This window comes from Petaurus breviceps, unplaced genomic scaffold (genome assembly GCF_028583685.1).
Source record: "Petaurus breviceps papuanus isolate PSGF00001 unplaced genomic scaffold, PetGlider_PUasm1.0 115, whole genome shotgun sequence".
Classification (NCBI taxonomy): domain Eukaryota; kingdom Metazoa; phylum Chordata; class Mammalia; order Diprotodontia; family Petauridae; genus Petaurus; species Petaurus breviceps.
Genome location: NW_027185612.1, coordinates 2,394,105 through 2,414,373, shown reverse-complemented (window position 1 = coordinate 2,414,373; position 20,269 = coordinate 2,394,105). Strand labels below are relative to the sequence as shown.

The following is a 20,269-nucleotide window of genomic DNA, read 5'->3' as shown; positions in this document are numbered from 1 at the left end:
GGTCTTCATCTCAGCACCCTTCACCCTCCTGTCTCTAAGTCAGATCCTGGATCCTGTCCAGCATCTGCTCAGAATATGGCTATAAACCACCCTAAACTCTGCTCTTCTGGGTCTTTCCCCCAGAAATCCCCCTGAAAACTGCAGCCATGCCCAGAGAATCGGAAAGCAGGAGGCGGTCATCCTGGCTGACCTGGCTTCCCCCAGCCTCCCTCCATTCAGGACCGGGTCCCTTGTCCCAGCGTTATTCTGCCCAGAGGGTGCCCCAGCGAGCCCCCTTGCTGAGCAGGGACATGGTCCTGCAAAATGCACTATACACGGGGAACCTGGAGAAGCTTCAAGAGCTCTTTCCCCCAAACAGCACTGCAGACCTGCTGCTTGAGAGCCGGGTATCTGAGCCTCGCTGGAGCAGCCACCAGAGGGGTGAGGGAGCCAGGGGTGGGGGCACAGGGGAGGGCAGGAGGGCCTAGGTGGGACTAGGAGGAAGAGTAGAAGGGATGGGCAGGGGACTGGACTGGGTGGTGTGGGTGGGGATGTATGTTCGAGGAGACAAAAGAACCCCGGGTTGTTTCTCTTGTCCTCAGGTACACCCTCACCCTGCAGATACTGGCTCTGACCTGAAGTCATGTGGAGCCCAGAATAGCTTCTGGGGAACTTAGCAGTAGAATCTGCCTTTTAGCTGCAGGACTAACAGCAGTCTCTGTCCTCTCTTTCTGTCTTTGTCCATGTTTCTGTCTGTCTTTGCCTTCCCCTCCCCTCCCTCTATCTCACCTCTTTCTCTCCCCCAGTCTCACCTCTCCCTTCTCTTCTCTATTTCTCTTTGCCCTTTTTCTCTATATCTTTGCCCTCAAGCCTAGACCCCATTACCCTTTCCTTATGGGTAGCCCATTGTCCCCAGAAGATTGCAGAGAGCTGGGGGGTGGCCCACGTAGTAGCCTTTGTGCCAGGTTGGTTGAGAAAGCAGACAAAGATCCCAGAGAGGGGCAGGGGCCAGGTCATGGGCCCATAGTTACCAGGACAGCCTCGGGGCCCACCTTGGAGTTCTGGCAAGCCGTGCTGGTTGGGGATGTGGCCTCTGTCTCCCATCTCTTGGCCTCCCCTGGCACTGGCCTCACCCCGGATATTGTCTTTGACACCAGCGACCCAGAGAGATGGAGAGATTTCAGATTCAACATTCGAGCTCTGAGTATGGGCAGCAGAGGCCTGGGTTGTTTGGGTAGGGGGAGGGGATGAAGGAAGCCATGACAAGGTGGTGGGGAGGGGCTTCAAGACTCCCATCCACCACCTTCTCTCAACATCACTCCCTCGCCCACCTAGGATTCAGGGCTTGGACTAACCCTTGGTGCTTTGACCCTTCTTGGCATTTGGGTTCCCATCCCCACTTGAGGTCTCCCAACCCTCCTTAGGGCTTTGGTCTCTGACCTACGTGGAAGAGCTGACCACCCCAATACATGTAGCAGCCAGCCGAGGCCACGAGCAAGTTCTGCAGCTGTTGCTAAGTCGAGGAGCCCAGCCAGATGCGGCCCCCGGGGGTCGCACTGCTCTGCATGAAGCCTGCATCTCTGGCCATGCACCCTGCACCCGACTGTTGCTTGTAGCAGGAGCTGACCCAGACATCCCAGACCAGGATGGGAGGCGCCCTTTACACCTGTGCCAGGGGCCTGGTGCCCTCCAGTAAGTGACTCCCCTTTAGAGCTCCTCCCTCTAAGCACTCCCCCCACCACCTTCCTCTCTATGTAGAATCCCTACATTTCTAGTCTCCACTTTTCCACCCATTCCTGGGAAAGGATAGGGTTCAACTGATGAAATAATTTCAAGGGACCACAGCAGATCACACCAGCACAAGGGAGCATACAATAGTAATTGAGTGAAAGACTGAACAGAAACAACTAGCATTTATTAAACACTCTCCATGGGCCTGGCATTGTGCCAAGTGCATAGTGAGGCAGCATGGCATATCAGAGTGCTGGGTTTGGCCCCAGAGAATTTCTCCCAGCTCTACCTCTTATTCCCCGTAACTTTGGGCCCACCATTTACCCTTCTCTACATCTCAGTTTCCTCATTTTCTAAAATAAGGGGCTTGGACTAGGTCAGGTTTCTTAATCTTTTATGTGTAGAAGCAGGTAAGTGGCACAATGGATAGAGAACTAGACTTAAAGTCAAGAGACCTGAGTTCAAATTCTGCCTCAGACACTTATAAGCTATACCATCTTGGAGAGGTCACTTAATCTCTATCTGCTTCAGTTCCCTCAACAGTAAAATGAATTAATAAGAGCATGAACTTCTCAGAGTTGTGGGGATTAAATGAGATAATATTTTTAAAGTGCTTAGCACAGTGCCTAGCACACAGTAGGGACTTAAAATGCTTATTTCCTTCCTTCATGGACCCTTTGGCAATCTGATGAAGTCTCTGGACCCCATCTCAGAGCAACATTTTAAAATATATACAATTAAGTGCATAGTATTACAAAGGAAATAAATTATACTGACGTATGATTTTATGTATGCATATTTTTAATTAAAAATTTATTAAACCAAGGTCACTAACCCTAGGATAAGCACTCCTGAACTAGATAATTTCTATGGTTGTTTCCATGATGCTCAAGATCAGGACAGGACTGTCTCAGTGCCAAGAGTTTGTTTGGGATATGGGAGTTTGAGAGTGTGTGTCCAACACAGTGCATGGTATTGGTACTAACTGAGTATTTTCAGAGTGATTTGAAATTTGGGTGTTCCTTTAGTGGAGAAGGGGTGTGTGTGTGTGTGTGTGTGTGTGTGTGTGTGTGTGTGTGTAATAAGGGGAATTTTCCTGATGTGCCCTTTAAAAGACCAACAACAGCATTTGGATTTGGCCAAATTTGGGATGCCTTTGTTCACCCTCTCTCCCATCTCTTGGGACCTTTTCTGTACCCTCTTATGCTCTTGAGAAGAAAAACATGTTATATACAATAAGAGAGGGAAAAGTTTCCCTGAACTTTGCCTTGTTCACAGCCCATATAAGTATTGTATTCAGCATTGGGTCCCACATTTTAGGAAGGGTTTTGTATTTCTTTCTTTCTAGTTTTCGACATTCATTTATTTCCCCAAGATTTTGAGTTACAAATTTTCTCTTCATCTCTCCCCTATCCCCCTCCCCAAGATAGTAAGCATACTGAATACCCCTTCCCCCAGTCTGCCCTCTCTTATATCCCCCCACCCTGGTCCCCCTCCTTCCCCCCTTCCCCCTTACTTTCTTGGAGGGCAAGATGGATTTCTATACCCCATTGCCTGTATGTCTTATTTCCTGGTTGCATGGAACAACAATTTTTTAACATTTATTTGTAAAACTTTGAGTTCCAGATTCTCTCCCTTCTTCCCTCCTCACCTACCCCCACTGGGAAGACAAGCAATTCAATATAGGTTATACATTTGTAGTTATTCAAAACATTTTTAGAAAGGATTTTGACCAATTAGGGCTCACACAGAGGAAGACAGCCAGGATGGTTCAAGGACTAGAGGTCCTGTTATATGAGCATCATTTAATGGAAATGTAATAATTAGTCTAGAAGAAGGGGAATAGGGGAGGGCTAAGACACGACTTGGGGTATTTGAAGGGCTGTGATGTAGAAGAATGACTCCACTTGTTCTGCTTGGTCCCAGGGGGCCGAACTGGGAGCAGTGGCTGGCAATTGCCGAGAAGCATCTACAGGTTCGAACAGTTAGACCCTTCCCAGTGCGGCACAGGCTCCCTGAGAAGGGTGTTCCCCATCACTGCAATTCTTCAAGTGGAGAATAGATGGTCACTTATCAAGAATGTTGTAGAGAGGATTTCTATTCAGGGGTAGGTTGGTATCTATCCACTAGATAATTTAGTGGACTTGGAGATTTCCTCCCATTTCCTTCCATATTCTTTTTTTACTTACCTGAGTGTTCAGGGCCCTGAGACCAAAAAGAAATAACAGATTAAAAAACTCATATCAAAGTGTCAGGGACCTTATGTATTATTGCTTCCAAGAACATTTGCATCTTTCAAGTGAGCTTTTGGCAGAATTTCAGGCAGTTTGGCAAATGGACAAGGGAGTTATTTGGGGATAAGATGGTTCCTAAATACCACGCAAATCCTGTCTGTTCAACCTATGCCTATGTGCCCAGCTGTCTGTGTCTGTCTTTGTCTCTGCCTCTCTCATGCGCGTGCACACACACACACACACACACACACACACACACACACACACACACACACACATACCCCTATCCTCTCTCCGTTCCCCAGGTGTGCAGAGCTGTTGCTGAGGTTTGGTGCCAGTGTGGATGGTCGATCTGAGGAAGAAGAGGAGACGCCTCTCCACGTAGCAGCCCGAGGAGGGCTGGTAGAGCTGGCTGCATTACTCTTGAGGAAGGGAGCTTGTCCAGATGCCCGTGACGCCGAAGGACGGACCCCTCTTCTGGCTGCCTGCTCAGTCCCTTTCCTCCCCCAAGCTGAGGTGGAGGCAACTACCTCCAGGTGTCTCCACCTGTGCCACCTGCTTCTCTCTGCAGGTGCCGATGCGGATGCTGCTGATCACGACAGGCAGCGGCCACTGCATCTGGCCTGTCGTCGAGGCAATGTAGCTGTGGCTGAGCTACTCCTGTCCCAGGGGGTCAGTGTCAATGCCATGGACTATGGTGGCCATACAGCCCTGCACTGGGCCTTACAGGGGCCAGCTGCTGCCCTGCCCTGCAGCCCAGAACAAGTGGTCCGAGCTCTGCTCAATCATGGTGCTGTCCGAATCTGGCCTGGAGCCCTTCCCAAGGTACCAAGGGATGGGGAAGTGAAGAGGGGCCCACAGAAGGTGATGCAGGGGGTGGGGTTTGAACCAATCAGTGCCCATCTATATGCTCTGAAAACCGGCCCTTTGTCTTTCTTTGTATAACCTGGAGAGTCATTCATTCTTCCAGAAGTCTCTATTGAGCACCTTTTATGTGCCTGGTTCTGTGTTAGGCACTACTACTGAGATATATGAGAAGCTTGGGATGAGGGGAGACTTGGTTTTCCAGGAGGTTATGGGAGACTAGGGGAGGAAGCAGTTCCATCAAAGTTAACAGACATTTATTAGACATCTACCACATGCAAGACACCATATTCAGTGTGGGGAATAGAGAAAAAAACTAAACAATCCTTGTCCTTATAGGGCTTACATGGAAGGAGTGGGGTGGCTAAGGTAATAGATCAACAAGAAGTGTCACACAAGAAGAGGGAGGGGACAATTCACTGGATGAGATGGTTCCTGCAATGACTTTGAAGGAAGAGAAGTTTTCTGAGAGCTGAACACGAGGAGGGAATTCATTCTAGGCATGGAAAATGACCTGTGCTATTTCATGGAAGCAAGATATGGAATGCCACATATAAGACTCACCTGACTCTCCTGTCTGGCTGGAATGACAGTTCATGGAAGTGACCTGAAATAAGTCTGGAAAAGTAGATGGGACCCAGATCATGGAGGGCTTCAAAGACCAAGGCTGAGGAGTTTGTATTTTAGCCTCTAGATGATGGGGAGCCCCGGGAGATTTTTGAGCACATAAATAACATGGTTAGTCAGACCTGTGCCTTAGGAAGATGATTTCCTTTTTATTTTGGCAGCTGTGTAGAGTATGGTTTTAATAGGAGAAGGGCCGGAAGCAGGGAAAATCAATTAGGAGTCCAGTTAGTGTAATCCAGGCAATTGATGAAAGCCTGAACTAGAATGGTGATGATGAAAGGAGAAGAGAGGCAGATAAAAGAGATGCTATGGAGAAGGACTGATGCTACTGATGGGAGAAGTGGATTTGTGATTTCACTGATAAAAGGAACTCCTGATTTAGGAAATTCCTTCTTTCAGTGTTGATTGGCTCCTTCTATGAAATTTATAGTTTTAAAGAATTGCCTAGGGCACTGAGAGATAAAGTGACTTTCCTAGAGTCATTCAGCCATGGTGTTTCAGAGGTAGATCTTGAACCCGGTTTTCCTGATTCCAAGGGTCAGCTCTCTTTACCCTATACCACACAGCCTCTTGAGGAGATGCAACTAATTTAATGTGGCAGTTAAAAGAGAGTGCTTGACACAGAGTAAGTGCTTAATGTTTATTGAATTTAATCAAGGTTGATTTTCTGGTTATTATAAAACTATGATTGGGAAGATAGTGGTATCCTTAACAGAAACAGGAAAGTTTGGTAGAGGAACAGGTTTAGGGGTGAAGATAATGACTACTGTTGTGGACATGTTAAGTTTGAGATGAATATGGATCATGCTGAAGGAAATTTCCATCAAGCCATTGAAGATGTGGGATTGAAATTTTATGAAAGAAATTCCTGGAAATACAGGAAAGAAATTAAAGTTGGATTAAGATTTGGGATTTGGTTGTTTATAAAAGACAGAACTTTGGGAAACACCCAAAAGAAGAGGTCAGAAGATGGGATGATGGTCCAACAAAGGAGACTGAGAAGAATTGCCAGACAGATAGGAAGAGAACCAGGAAGAACAGTTTCCTTAGGAAGCTGAGGAGTATGAGAGTTTATGTTTAGGGGGTGGTCAGCTGCCTCAAAGAAGCATGAAAACTGAGAACTACTTTATTTTTTTTTGTTTGTTTCAAATATATTTTGATGTATTTCACTAAATAATTCCCATTTTTCAGGAAAAAATAATTTTAAAAATTTATTTATTTACTTTTAGTTTACAACACTCAGTTCCACAGTCCCTTGAGTTTCAAATTTCCTTCCCCTCCCTCTCCTTCCCCCCCCCCCCGCATGGTGGCATGCATCCAAATATAGGATCTACAAGTATCTTCACATTAATCATTAGTCAGGTTGTAAAGAAGGATTATAACTGATGGAATGATCAGTGGGAAAGAGGACACAAAACAAAGCAAGAAAAAGAAACAGAGCCAGTAGTTTGTTTCAATCTGCATTCAGACTCCACAGCTCTTTCTCTGGATGTGGATGTCTCTTTCCATCATGAGTCTTTTGGAGTTGTCTTATAACCTTACATTGCTGAGAGGAGCCCAGTCTGTTGAAGTTAGTCGTCACACATACGTTGTGTCTGTGATTGTTCACAGATTTCTCCTGGTTCTGCTCTTCTCACTCAGTATCAGTTTATATACGTCTCTCCAGGTTGTTGTGAAGTCTGTCTGCTCCTCATTTCAAGTCATGCAAAATATATTTCCATATTAGACATATCGCAAGAGAAAACATACACAGAACAAGAAAAGTGAAGTAAAAAAAAGTATCTGCACTTGGAGTTGAGAACTACTTTAGCAATTAAGAGATCCTGGGTACCCTTGCAGAGAACAATTTCAGAAGTCTAGTGGGTTTGGAAGGCAAATTGAGAGACTAAAAAATTAATGGGCTATGAGGAAATTAAAGGCTATGAATGTAGACATCTTTTTCTTAAGAGTTTGGCAATGATACGGAAGAGAATTATATGATGACAGTTTGAAGGGATGGAAGGCCTTAAACTTTTTTTAAAAATGGGGGAGACAGTCATGGATATAGGTAATAGTCAACAATAGATAAGGTATAGCATTGAAAGATAGAAAGGGAACAATTAATGAGTCAATCTCCCTGAAGAAATTGAGGATATGGGATCTAGGATACAAGTAGAAGAGTTGGCCTTCAATGAGAGAAGACCACTTCATGGAGTGGTCTGAAACAGAGTAGCCTATGTAAAGAAATATAGCAGTTCTGAATTGTGAAAGTTGCATTAAGGAAATAGGAGAAAGCACTTGGCTTCAAGTCTAGTCAAGACAACCATAATAGTCAATAAACATGTAGCAGGCAATTACTTTGTGCCAGGCACTAAGGATACAAAGCGCTGAAAGACAGTCCCTGCCTTCAAGGAGCACACAATCTAATGGGAGAGAGAACAAAGAAAGAAATATGTACAAACTATATGCAGGAGAAAATAGGAAATAATTAAAAGAGGGAAGGTATTAGAATTAAGAAGGTTTAGGAAATGCTTCCTGGAAAAGATGGAATTTTTAGTTGCGACTTAAAGGAAGCCAGGGAAGGCAGATGGAGATGAGGAGAGATTGCATTCCAGGAATGGAGGACACCCAGAGAAAATGTTCAGAGCTGAGATCTGGAGTATCTTGTTTGCGGAATAGCCAAGAGGCCAGTGGTGCCAGATCAGAGAGTACATATGTAAGGGATGCAAGGTGTGAGGAGATTGGAAAGGATGGAAGGTGGGGCTAGGTTATGAAAGACTTTGAATACAAAACACAGGATTTAAAATTTGATCTTGGAGACAATAGGGAGCCACTAGAGTTTAATGAGTTGGGGAGGGGAGTGGTGGTGACAATGTTAGATCTGAACTTTGAGAAAATCACTTTGGTGGCTGAATGGAAAATGGATTAGAGTGGGGAGAGGCTTGAGGCAGGCAGATCTACCAGCACACTATTACAATAATCAAGGTGTGAGGTGTTTCAGACCTGTACCAGAATGATGCAGGATCAGAGGAGAGAAGGGAGCATGTTCAAGAGATGTTGTAAAGGTGAAACGAACAGGCCTTGGCAACAGATTGCATATGGGAGGTGAGAGAGAGTGAGAAATCCAGGATGACCTAGGTTAAGAGCCTGAGGTATTGGGAAGATGATGTTTGCCCTTGACAATAATAGGAAAGTTAGGAGTAGGGCATTAGAGGAGAAATAACAAATTCTGTTTTGGGCATGCTGAGTTTAAGATGTCTACTGGACATCGACTTCCAGAAGTCTGAAAGACATTTGGAGATGTGAGATTAGAGGTCCGTAGGGCAGGATAGGCAGATCTGAGAATTGTCAGCTATAGGTAGGATAATTTAATGCATGGGAGCTGATGACATAACCAAGTGAAGTAATATAGAGAGAGAAGAGAAGAGGGTCTAGGACAATACCCTGTGGGACAGCTGGGGTAAGTGGGCATGACCAGGGTGAGAATAGAGCAAAAGATACTGAGAAAGAGTGGTCTGATGGGCAGGAGAAGAACAAGGAGAGAGAATGGTATCCCAAAACCTCAAGAGAAGAGAGTATCAAGGAGAGGAAGGTGATCAACAATGCCAAGGGCTGCAGAGAGGATGAGGAGAATGAGGATTGAGCAAAGGTCACTGGATTCAGCAACTCTGTAGAGTGAGATCACTGGCAACTTTGGAGAGAGTAGTTTCTGTGGAGTGATGATGTCAGAAGCTGGATTGTAGGAGGGTAGGGAGAGAGAGGAAAGTGAAGGCACCTATGGTAGATAGCCTTTTCAAGAAGTTTAGACACAAAAGGCAGAAGGATGGTAGAGGGGATGGAAGGACCAAGTAAGGGCTTTTTAAGAATGGAGGAGGTGAGAATGTTTGTAGATAGTAAGAAAGGAGCCAGTAGAAAGGGAGCAACTGAAAATAAGCGCCAGAGGGTGCACTCTGATGGAGGAAGTAAAATGGAAGGAGATTGATTGTGCAGGTGGAGGAATCGGCCTAGGTAAGGAATAGTGCCTTCTGCATGTGAAAGGGGTAGCTGAGTAGTGCAGTGAATAGAGCACTGGCCCTGCAGTGAGAAGAACCTGAGTTCAAATGTGACCAAAGACACTTGACACACTAGCCTTGAGACCTTGGGCAAGTCACTTAACCCCAATTGCCCTGCCTTCCCTCTCCCAAAAAAAAAGAGGGGTGAAGGAGGAAATAGAGGCAGAAGGCATTTGAGTGATATGAGATGAGAAAAAAAGGAGAAAGGGGAATTCATGGTAAATGGCCTCAGTTTTCTCTGTAAGATATGAGGCAAAAGTTTTCAGTTGAGAGAGTGGGCAGAAGATAAACCTTGGGAGGTCTGAGGAGGGATAAAAAAGAGTTTGCTGTGGAGAGAGGGAAGGTGAGTTCATAGAGAGGTATAGCAGGATTGTCTAGAAGCAGTGAGGCACTGTTGAGGTTGTGCAAGATAAATTCAGAGTGGATCCAATAGGTTGCATGATTTTTCCCACCTTCACTCAGCAGCACATAGGGAAGGAGGCAGATGGTGAGGCTTGGCAAGGCCCAGTTGACAATGTGATCAAAGGGCTAGGGACTCAAAAAAAGAGGAGAGTTTAGAATTGAAATGGTTCACACAGGGGTCAAAATGAGAAAAGAGGAGAATGTGGAAAGTGCATATAGGTGAGATGTCCTAGGAGAGGACCGAGGAGTTAAGGGATTGGAAATAATGGTGTGGATGAAGAGTAGGCTTTGGTAAGGGAAGGCAGAGGGAGAGGAGGAAAGCCATTAGATTATGGCAAGATAAAGGGATTTATTGAATGTGGAGGTGGTACATTGTGGGTGATGACAAAATCACAGGTATGCCCTTCATTGTGTGTTGCCAAGGTGAGATGGAGAAGTAGGTCATAGGAAATAAGTAGGTTGAGAAACTGAGTGATTAGGATGTTTGAAGGGGAATCAGAATGTACATTGAAGTCCCCTAGTATGAGGATAGAAATCATAGAGGAAAGAAAAATTTCATTTGAAATAACATAATAAAGTGAGCATTTACTTATAATATTTATGCTATATTATATATAATCTATAATCTATAGGATGTCATATATAATCTATAATCTAGATATCATATTTATTATATAATTGTGTACAAAATATATACTAATATAATATTACAAGCATCTATTTACATAATAAAATAAGCACTTATTAAATGCCTACCACATGCCAGATACTTTACTAAATGCTGGAATATTAAGAAAAGTGAAGAAACAGTCCCTACTCTCAAGGAGCTCTCGATCTAATGGTGGAGATAGCATGCAAACAACCATGTACAAATAAGATATATGCAATTTTCTCCATAAAAGTAGAAGACATCTTCTAAGAGCGGAGTGGCTTGGTGCTGAGGGCTTGATGAAAGAAGAGAAGTTTGGGAATATCCACTGAAGGGAATGGAATAAAGAATCCCTCCAGGGGGCAGCTAGGTGGCACAGTGAATAGAGCACCTGCCCTGGAGTCAGGAGGACCTGAGTTCAAATCCGATCTCAGACACTTAACACAAAAAAACTAACCATGTGACCTTGGGCAAGTCACTTAACCCCAATTGCCCTCCAAAAAGCAAAAAAAAAAAAAATCACTCCAGGAAGAATATACAGATTGCCAGGTAGTGAGGGCTCAATTGAAATTAGGTTAGTAGCAAACCCACTTGACATGATTGATGACTTCCTTCAAATGGATTTGGCAGCACTATAGTAGGAGTGAAAAAATCCAGGGTTGAAAACTGGTTCATGTAAGAAGATGGAAGGATAAGAGGGCCAGAGCATGAAAGGTGAAGGACAATGTAATTAGCTGAATTGGTTAACTATATGGTCAAGACTGTGATAGCTCAGCTTCTATCAGCTATGGGAAAAGGAAGGGACTAGAGGTTGTTGTGAAGTTAAAGAAGTTTAGAAGGAATGAGAGAGAGAAAGAAGAGAGAGAGAAAGATGGAAAGACAAGATTATTATCAGAGAGAGGAGTTTCAGAATTCAAAATTATGGAAGTGGCATAGTTATGAGCGATGACCAAATCTTAGATATTTGTGTGAGTGTCTAGGGTGGAGTGGAGACATATATCATGAGATTTAAGGAGATCATTGTATTGGGAGACCAAGAAGTTTGAGGAATTGTGCATATTGAAGCACCTCTCAAGTATTCATGGCAATGGTTGAGGTGGTGAGGAAGACTGAGCCAAGTACTGATCTTTTTTAGAAAGAAAGGACAATGGGGCAGCTAGATGGTACAGTGTAGTGTAGAGCACCAGTCCTGGAGTCAGGACAACCTGAGTTCAAATCCAGACTCAGACACTTAGTAGCTGTGTGACCCTGAGCAAGTCACTTAACATTGATTGTCTGAAAAAGGAAAGAAAGCTAGAAAGGAAGGAGAAAGAGTGGCTCAAGGTCTGGTAGATTATAGAAACAAAAATCTGAACCAAGTGATATAGATGGATGGAGAAAACCTCAAAGGAGAAGAGGCAGAGGAGGGGAATGGAAATGGTAGTGGTAAGCAGAGTTTGCTAATTCTTCCTCCTGGGACTTGAGAGAAGAAACAACCCTTGCTGAAGAGTGTGGTCAGGGATGCTGTGTGGTCCAAAGAGAAGCAAGTTTTTATGAGGGTAGAAAGATGGAAAGCAGGTAAAAAAGAACAGCTCGAGGATGAAGGGAAATTGTTAATGACAGAGATTCCAGAGGACCCAATGGAATGAATGGGAAGGCAGACAGGTAAAGGGATGGAGAGGGGGAGGGTTGAGGTGGGTAGAGGTAAAAAATAGCTTCTGGCCTTAGGATATGGCTCATCCCTTGAGGGAAAGGTACCAAAATGGGGCTCTGGAGAAGAATGGAGGTCAGTTATCTTCCTAAGGCAGCTTGATGGTCCAGTGGACAGAGTATTTGGTCTGGACTCAGGAAAACCTGAGGAGAGGGAAATGACAAAGCACTCCAGTATCTCTGTCAAGAAAGCCTCTTATGCAGGGCGGCCAGGTGGCTCAGTGAGTAAAAGCACCGGCTTCAGTGTCGGGATGACCTGGATCAAATCCCGGGCTCAGATACTCAGCACCACACCCAGAAATAACTGGCCGTGTAACCTTGAGCAAGTTACTTAACCCCGATTGCTTAAAAAAAAAAAAAGAAAGCCTCTTAGGAGGTCACAAAGAGTCGGACACGATTGAACAACAATATCTTCCTAGTCCAAAGTCTGAAGACACTACACCAGACTGGCTCTCAAGAGAGATAATGAAATCCCACCTTCCTCATTAGGGAACAGATATCACTTTTCTCCACTCAGATTTTTTCAGATTTGTCTTTTTGAGTTGCCTCCATGGGGGGTCCTTCTGTCTCTCTATTCCTCCCAGTAAGCCTTGCCTATGTCTGGATTGCCTGGTTCCTCCCCATATTTTCCTGGTCTTAATGTGGGTTCATTTATCAATGGTTGTTTCTATCCCCATAGGGCATTTTTTAAAATAAAGAGCTGGGGCAGCTAGGTGGCACCATAGTGAACAGAGTACCAGCCCTGGAGTCAGGATGACCAGAGTTCAAATCTGGTCTCAGACACTTACTAGCTGTGTGAGTCTGGGCAAGTCACTTCACCCCAATTGCTTCCAAAGATTAAAATAAAATAAAGAAATAAAGGACTGCCTAGCTAGAGAGTCAGGAAGTGTCATTGGGCAGAATGTTTTGATGCTGGAGTCATTACAGAGACACAGTGGGACCTTTGGACCATACCCCTAGGTGCCTTGAAGAATCTGCCAGTACTTTTCACTGCACAATAGGCCCTACAGCTAGTGAGCACTGGAAGTCAGTCATAATCAGATGCAAAGGATAGTGAAAGGGTATGAGATGGAGTGCCATTCAAGCAAGTATTTATTTAGTGCCTACAATGTTTCCAGGTGCTTTAGAAGATGCAAGAGTATTCTCTGCCCGGAACAAGACTGAGAGAAAATAAAGATCAATTGAAGACAAATAAAACAAAACCAAAAAAACCCCTACTCTCTAGGACCTTGAATTCTAAACATGTGGTCCTCATTTTGCATGCTATCAATGTTCAAAAAGGGTATGGATAAGGTCACTGAGGAAGTGGGACATGAGCTGGTTCTTCAAGGGTGGGTGGGATGTAGAGAGCCTACCTGTGAAATGAGTGAAGCTTGTGCAAAAAGGGAAGATTTCAGACTGACTTGGCTGGGGGGGGGGGATTTGAAATTCCTTAGGGAAGTTAAGTGGGACAAGTAGAATAGGTCCAGGTTATAGAGGACCAGGAAGGGGATTTTGTACTTGATCTGGGAGGCATTAGGGACCATTGCAGGCTCTTGAGCAAAGAAACTGTGTGATTAAAAACAGCATTGGGAAGATTGGCCTGGCAGTAAGATTAAGGCCATAGAAGAGAAATGGATGAGTGACATATCCCAGGAGGAATAGAAGAAATTACATGTTTTATATGGTGTCAGCATTTCTTAAATATCAATGATATTGTAGGCATTGTATAATCCATGCACATGAGCCAATCAATATCTGCCCTCTGAGAGCTTACCATCTAAAGCAACCAAATATAAAGACACCATACTGAGACATTTTTGTGCATTCATTCAGCAATTAGTGATTAGGCACTCACTGTTTACTAGAGTTGTGAGAAGGCATAGTTCCTGTCCTCAGGTGGCTTGCAATCTATTATAGGGGCATAAGGAAAAATAAGGAAGTATAGTCATAAGATTTAGAGCTGGGAGGGACTTGATTGATCCAGCCCTGTGCTCAAATGAAGTAACTTCATCCCAGAGATATTAAGTGACTTGTCCCAGGTTAGATGGGAAGGAGCAACGCTGGAACCAGAACACAGACCTTCTAAGTCCAGATGGAGTACTGTCTCTGTTACACCACCTGCCTCTTGTCTACACAGCAGTAAGTGATGATATGGAGGGGCAGGGGAAGGAAACAGAGTATCCAATGATCCTCCAGGTAAAGGAACAGGCAAGCTGGGTGGCAAAGTGGCCAGAGGGTTGGACTTGAATCCTGCCTCAGACATTTCCTAGTTGTGTGACCCTGGACAAAAGTCACTGCCCCTTTCACTTTTACTTTTTCACTCTTTCCTTTTTTATAAAATGGAGATGATAATAAACGCATCTACCTCAGAGCTGTTATGAGGATCAAATTATATGATAAATAAATATTTACATATATTTACATATACATACAAATACGTACATACACAGTGTCCTGTAAGTGCTAGCTCTATGATAAAGGAAGTGGCCTTATTACTGGACCATAAGAATTTAGAGCTTTCCTATACATCAGTCACTTTGCAAGGTTCATTTTCAGTGGTGTTTCCCCCCCCCCTCTTTAGTTTTTTTTCTAAGTTGGCTGCACCTAGTTAGCAGAGTGCTTGGGTAGTGACAGGAAGTAAGGCGAGGGGATCAGTGCTCTAGCTGTGTCTGACGATGTGGTGGAAACCTTAGGGTCCAGAGGGAGAAGCAAGGAGGAGGGCATTGGCTAACACGTCTGGGCCATACTCTAGGAAGAGACGGCAGACACAAAGGGAGAGCTGCAGTGACCCTTGGTATGGGCCCTACTGACCTGTCCCCTGCTGGGGCTTGCCCTGGACCAGGCCAGCCCCGCCCCACTCCTGTACCCACTCTCCTGCCTCCTCCTCTCTTCCTTTCTCACAAACGGTTAAGCAGCTGTCTGGATTCCCAGGCAAGACCAAATAATTAAACAGCCCGAGAGTTCGGCAGATTGGTCTCCCCTTTGGGAAAATACAAGAAAATCAACAATTAACACTAATTAATCTCCTATTAACACCAGATAATTAGGAGACAAGCAATTCCCTGTAATCTGACAGAGGCTCTGACAGCTAATGATTCCCCTAGCCAAGAGGGTGGGGGGAATGGGCGGGCTCAGGACAGCTGGGAAAATTGACAGCAGATGAATGGGCAGAAGTGCCACCCTGTCCCACCCTATCCAGTCTGGGACTCAGCAGTCTGCCTCTGCTAGTCCTTGGACAAGGGGTGGGGAACCAGAGGCCTTGAGGCCCCATGTGGCCCTCTAGGTCCTCAAGTGGGGGCCCTTTGACTGGCTTCATCTAGTAGAAGGGCCCCACTCAAGGACCTAGAGGGCCACATGAGGCCTCGGGGCCTCAGGTTCCCAACCCCTGCTCCAGACCCTGCTAGACAATCTTTGATGCATAAGGTGGGTGTATTTAAGCCTTTGGAAGAGTAACCCACTGTCTCCAGGCCAATAACTGGTTCTGAGCCTCAAGTCCCAGGGGCTCAAAAAGGGAGGAAGGAAGAGGTCTATTTCCCCAAATTTCCAAATCCCTCCCACTGGCTTCACAGAAAGCCACACTTCACTGGAAATCAGGAGATTGTATGCTATTCCTAGGGAACTAGGTGGCACAGTGAGTAGAGTATTGGGCCTGGAATGAGGAAACTCATCTTCCTGAGTTCAAATCTGGCCTTACAAGCTGTGTGACCCTGGGCAAGTCACTTACCCCTGACTGCCTCAGTTTCCTCATCTGTAAAAGGAACTGGAGAAGGAAATGGCAAACCGCCCCAGTATCTTTGCCAAGAAAACCCCAAATGGGGTCATGAAGAGTGGACTGAAATGACTAAACAGCAACAATAACAAATGCTCTTCCTGGCCTTTCCACTAATGAACTATGTGACCTTGGGATTCACTTCTCTGGGACCAAGTTTCCTTATCTGAAAAATGACCTAAACCAGATGATGTATAAGAATTCTTTCTCAAGATTTAGATCAGGAAAGGATCTTACATCACTACTGACTGTGGGACTCGTCTTCGCCAAGCCTCAGTTTCCTCACCTGTAAACTGAGGACAATAATAATCGCACCTCAAACCTCCCAGGGTAACTGTGAAGCCAGCGCTCTGTCAGCCTTAAAGAGATGTCAGTGTCACAGTTATTACTGTTATCCTGTCATCCAAGACCCCTCTTTAACCAGGAGGAAACTGAAACTTGGGGGAAGGATTGCACTCTTTGACTGTATGTGTCCCTCCTCTTGTTGTTGGATGCCATTGATGGGACTTTTGTTCAGGTGTAGTTTGGACTAGGTTGTGCTGTTCTGTGACATGTGGGATCAGGGGCCTGAGCTCCCTCTGCTCTCCTCCATTCCAACCAGGCTGGTTTCCTCATGGTCTCCTTAACCTCTTTTCCGCTTTGCTTTGGTCATGTGGTTTCCCATACCAGAAAGACTCTCTTTGCCCATTTCTGAATCTTGCCCAATCTTCAAAGTCTGCCTCCTCCATGAAATCTACGGGGATCCTCTGAAAGCGATGCCTACCCTCGAGGATGTCTCTTACTAGGCTTTTAGCAAATGCAGCTTCCTATGGTTATCTTTTTATACACAAGCCCAGTTTTTCCCAAATCAGCAAACATTTATTAGTCACCTGATCTGTATAAAGAAGCATTGCTTAGTTCCCTATGCAGGTTCTGGGATGATAAACATAAAAGGAACAGAGACCTAATCTCAAAGATCTTATATTCTATTCTCCAGAAGGGAGAAGGTGGAGAGGAACATAACATGTACACAGATAAGTGTCATACAAGATAGAAAGATATGAGATCAAAGGAAAAATGCAGACTACATGCTCTGGGAAATTTTGAGAAGAGAGATAATATTTCTAGTTAGGTTGAAGGCTTCACTACAATACCTACAAATCTTGCATATAGTATGTGTAATATTTGTGAGTTAACAGTAGGAGGTACGTGACTCTGGTGAATACACAGTTTGGTTTTCTCTCTCTGTTTCTCTTCCCAGGTGTTGGAGCGCTGGTGTGAATTTCCCCGGATAATTGAGGTTCTGATGAATACCTACAGTCTTGTGAAGCTGCCAGGGGATGCAATGGACCTTATACCCAGAGAGGTCCTGCAGGTCAGTCAAACTCAGAGACTACCTAGGAGATTTCTTAATCCCTAGAACACAGAACTACCCAGCCCAGTCCCAAGGAGACTCTTGTCCTCTGGAGACCCTCCAAACTTCTAACCCTTTTTAGGGTCATGGAACTCTTTGACACTCTGGGTCTATGGACTCAGAATGTTTTGGAGTTTTTTTTGGGTGAGGGGAGAAGGTAAGGCAATTGGGGTTAAGTGACTTGCCCAAGGTCACACAACTAGTTAAGTGTCAAGTGTCTGAGGCTGTATTTGAACTCAGATCCTCCTCACTCCAGGGCCAGTGCTCTATTCACTGTACCACCTAGCTGCCCCTTAGAATGTTTTTAAATGCATAAAATACATAGGATTATAAAGGAATCCAATTATATTGAAATGCAGTTCTCAAAATGCATTTTTCTTTAAAAGCAAGTCAATGGGGCTGCTAGGTGCTGAAGTGGATAGAGCACCAACCCTGGAGTCAGGAAAATCTGAGTTCAAATCTGGCCTCTGATACTTAGTAGTTGTGTGACCCTGGGCAAGTCACTTAACTCTGATTGCCTCAAAACCCAAAAAAAGTCCATTGCCCTTAGGTTAAGATTCCCTGAAGAAGGGTGGAGGGCACCATCAAGTTCCTCACTCTTTACAGAAATTCTCCAAAGAGATTGTTTATAGTCTAAAGACGGAGAACTTTCCAAATCTAGGAGAGATCCTCACATAGAGAGAGACTCCATGGAAATTATCTCAGTCTCTAGAAGTCTCCATGAATACCCCCGATCTGCAAAAGGCTGGGTTTTTTAAAATTCAATTTTATCTTAAATTCTAAATGATTTCCCTCCCCACTGATAAGTCTAGAAAATCAAGTCCCTCCACTGGGCAGGTCTCAATCTGCCCTCTGAGTCCATTAGCTCTTTCTGGAGATGGGTAGTGAGCTTCCTCACAAGTCCTCCAGGATTGGGGCTGGACAGAGTTCCTAAGTCTTTCAGAGTTGTTTGTCTTTACCATATTGTTGTTATTGTGTACATTTTTTCTCCTGGTTCTGCTCATTTCACTTTTACAAAAGATTCTGATAGACATTTCCACCAGCCCCCTACTGGCATAACGGAATGAATTCAAGCCTGAGTTTGAATCCCCATCTCTTTACTATCTCCATGACTCCAGGTGAACCCCTTCTTCTTTGGCTCCGAATTTCCTCCTCTGTAAAATAGGGGGGATGGAATACATGATCTTCATGGTCCCTTCTAGCTTGAAATTTTATCCCTTGTCCACCCTCCCACTCCAGCTCTATAATTTCGCATTTTCTTCTGAATCCAGAAACATGGAGATTTCTACTCTTCCCTCTTCACCTTGGTGGGTCGGCCGAGATCCTTGAAGCATCTGAGTCGCCATGCTCTCCGATCTCACCTGGCTGGTTGCTTGTCCCAGGCACTGCCCCAGCTACCCCTGCCTCCTTGCCTCCTTCGATACCTACAGTTGGACTTTGAGGATGTTCTGTATTAGGTGAGTCCTAGGATCTGGAGCCAGTCAGAAGCTGGTTGAGGGAAGCCCAGGGATGGGATTTTGTCTTGGGGAGGCTGAGGAGAAATGAGGGGGGCAAAGGAGCCTGATACTCTAAAGATCGGCCAGCCTCCCTGCATTTGTCTTTATCCTCTTCTCTCCTTTTCAATATTCTCTCCACTATTACTAACCTATCAGAAATTCCTGCCAAGATTACCCTGGAAACTGTAATTCATCCAGCCTGGCTTCCCAGAAGCTTTAAGTAGAAAAGTGGACTGGGACTTTGCTTCCTGGTTGGTGACATTCAGGGGTGTGCTTCCATGGTAGTCCAGAGACCAAAGATTCCCAAAGTCCCTTCTGTCCCTAGCCACTCTCACCTAGGTCCATGCCACCACCCACAAGGATTCTACCCCCATTGGTATCTCTCTTCCAAGGTGCCTTCTGCCCCTCAGGCCTGGAGGGGAGGTAGTTTAGACTCTCTTGGGGTCTCTTCCCCTGCCCCCAACTCTTTTAGCCCCAGGCAAAAGTATTCCTAGTTAAGAGTTGTGCCTCTCAGGCTTTTAGTTACACGTAAAATGCTTGAATCTGAGTCCAAGGAAACAGGATGCCTGGGGTCAATTCTGGCCCAGGACTGCCCCGATGGAGAAAGAGACTGGTGCTGCAGAGAGCTGATACCAGGAAGGCAGAAACATGCTGGTGCTGAAAAATGAAGAGAGGAAGAAAGACTGCACTGGAGCAGCGAGAGAGGAGAACAGAAGAGACTGAGAGGTGGGGGAGGTTCTGGGCATCCGGGGGAGCTTTCTTTGTATTCCACTTCCCTCACTGCAGTGTGTCTTTGCACTTTCTCCTGTAAACTCAGACTCTGGACGTGCATTAAAATGTACAGTGTTGTCTCTATTATCTCTCTCTCTCTCTCTCTCTCTTTCTCTCTCTCTCCCCCCCCCCCCCAGAGGTGGTGGTTGTTGTTCAGTCATTTCTGACTCTTTGTGAGCCCATTTTGGGGTTTTCTTAGCAAAGATACTGGAGTATCTGGTGAGCTTGGAGTGGTTTATCATGTCCTTGTCCAGCTTATTTACAGATGAGGAAACTGAGGCGAACAGGGTGAAATGACTTGCCATACAGCTAGTAAGTGTCTGAAGACAGATTTGAACTCAGGAAGATGAGTCTTCCTGACTCCAGGCCTGGCACATGGTGCCACCTAGTTGCCTAGAATCAGAGGACCTGAATTAAAATATTTTCCCCACTTAATAGTATTTTATTTTTTCCAATTTACATGTAAACATAGTTTTCAACATTCATATTTATAAAATTTTGAGTTCCATATTTTTCATTTTTTCCCCTTCCCTCTCTCCCTTCTCCCCTCCCCAAGACAGCAAGCAATCTGACATAACTATACATGTAAAAACTATGAGAAAATAGGGGGGAGAGAGAGAGAGAGAGAGAGAGAGAGAGAGAGAGAGAGAGA

General features: G+C 45.0%; 1 protein-coding gene across 4 annotated transcripts; it reads left to right on the top strand.

Moving 5' to 3' along the window:
- On the top strand, positions 1–19,702 carry ASB10 (ankyrin repeat and SOCS box containing 10). 4 transcript variants are annotated; one of them, XM_069084906.1, is made up of 6 exons: positions 1–420; positions 1,404–1,671; positions 4,250–4,769; positions 17,198–17,311; positions 18,622–18,807; positions 19,395–19,702. In XM_069084906.1, the coding sequence occupies exons 1-5, from the start codon at positions 147–149 to the stop codon at positions 18,805–18,807; spliced, it is 1,362 nt and encodes a 453-aa protein (XP_068941007.1). In that variant the 5' UTR covers positions 1–146; the 3' UTR covers positions 19,395–19,702. The 4 variants fall into 4 exon arrangements, with proteins under 4 accessions (XP_068941007.1, XP_068941017.1, XP_068940997.1 ...); XM_069084896.1 differs by lacking the exon at positions 1–420 and adding an exon at positions 733–1,183 and having other exon boundaries at positions 19,434–19,702; XM_069084888.1 differs by lacking the exon at positions 1–420 and adding an exon at positions 734–1,183.
- Positions 19,703–20,269: the final 567 nt, after the last annotated feature.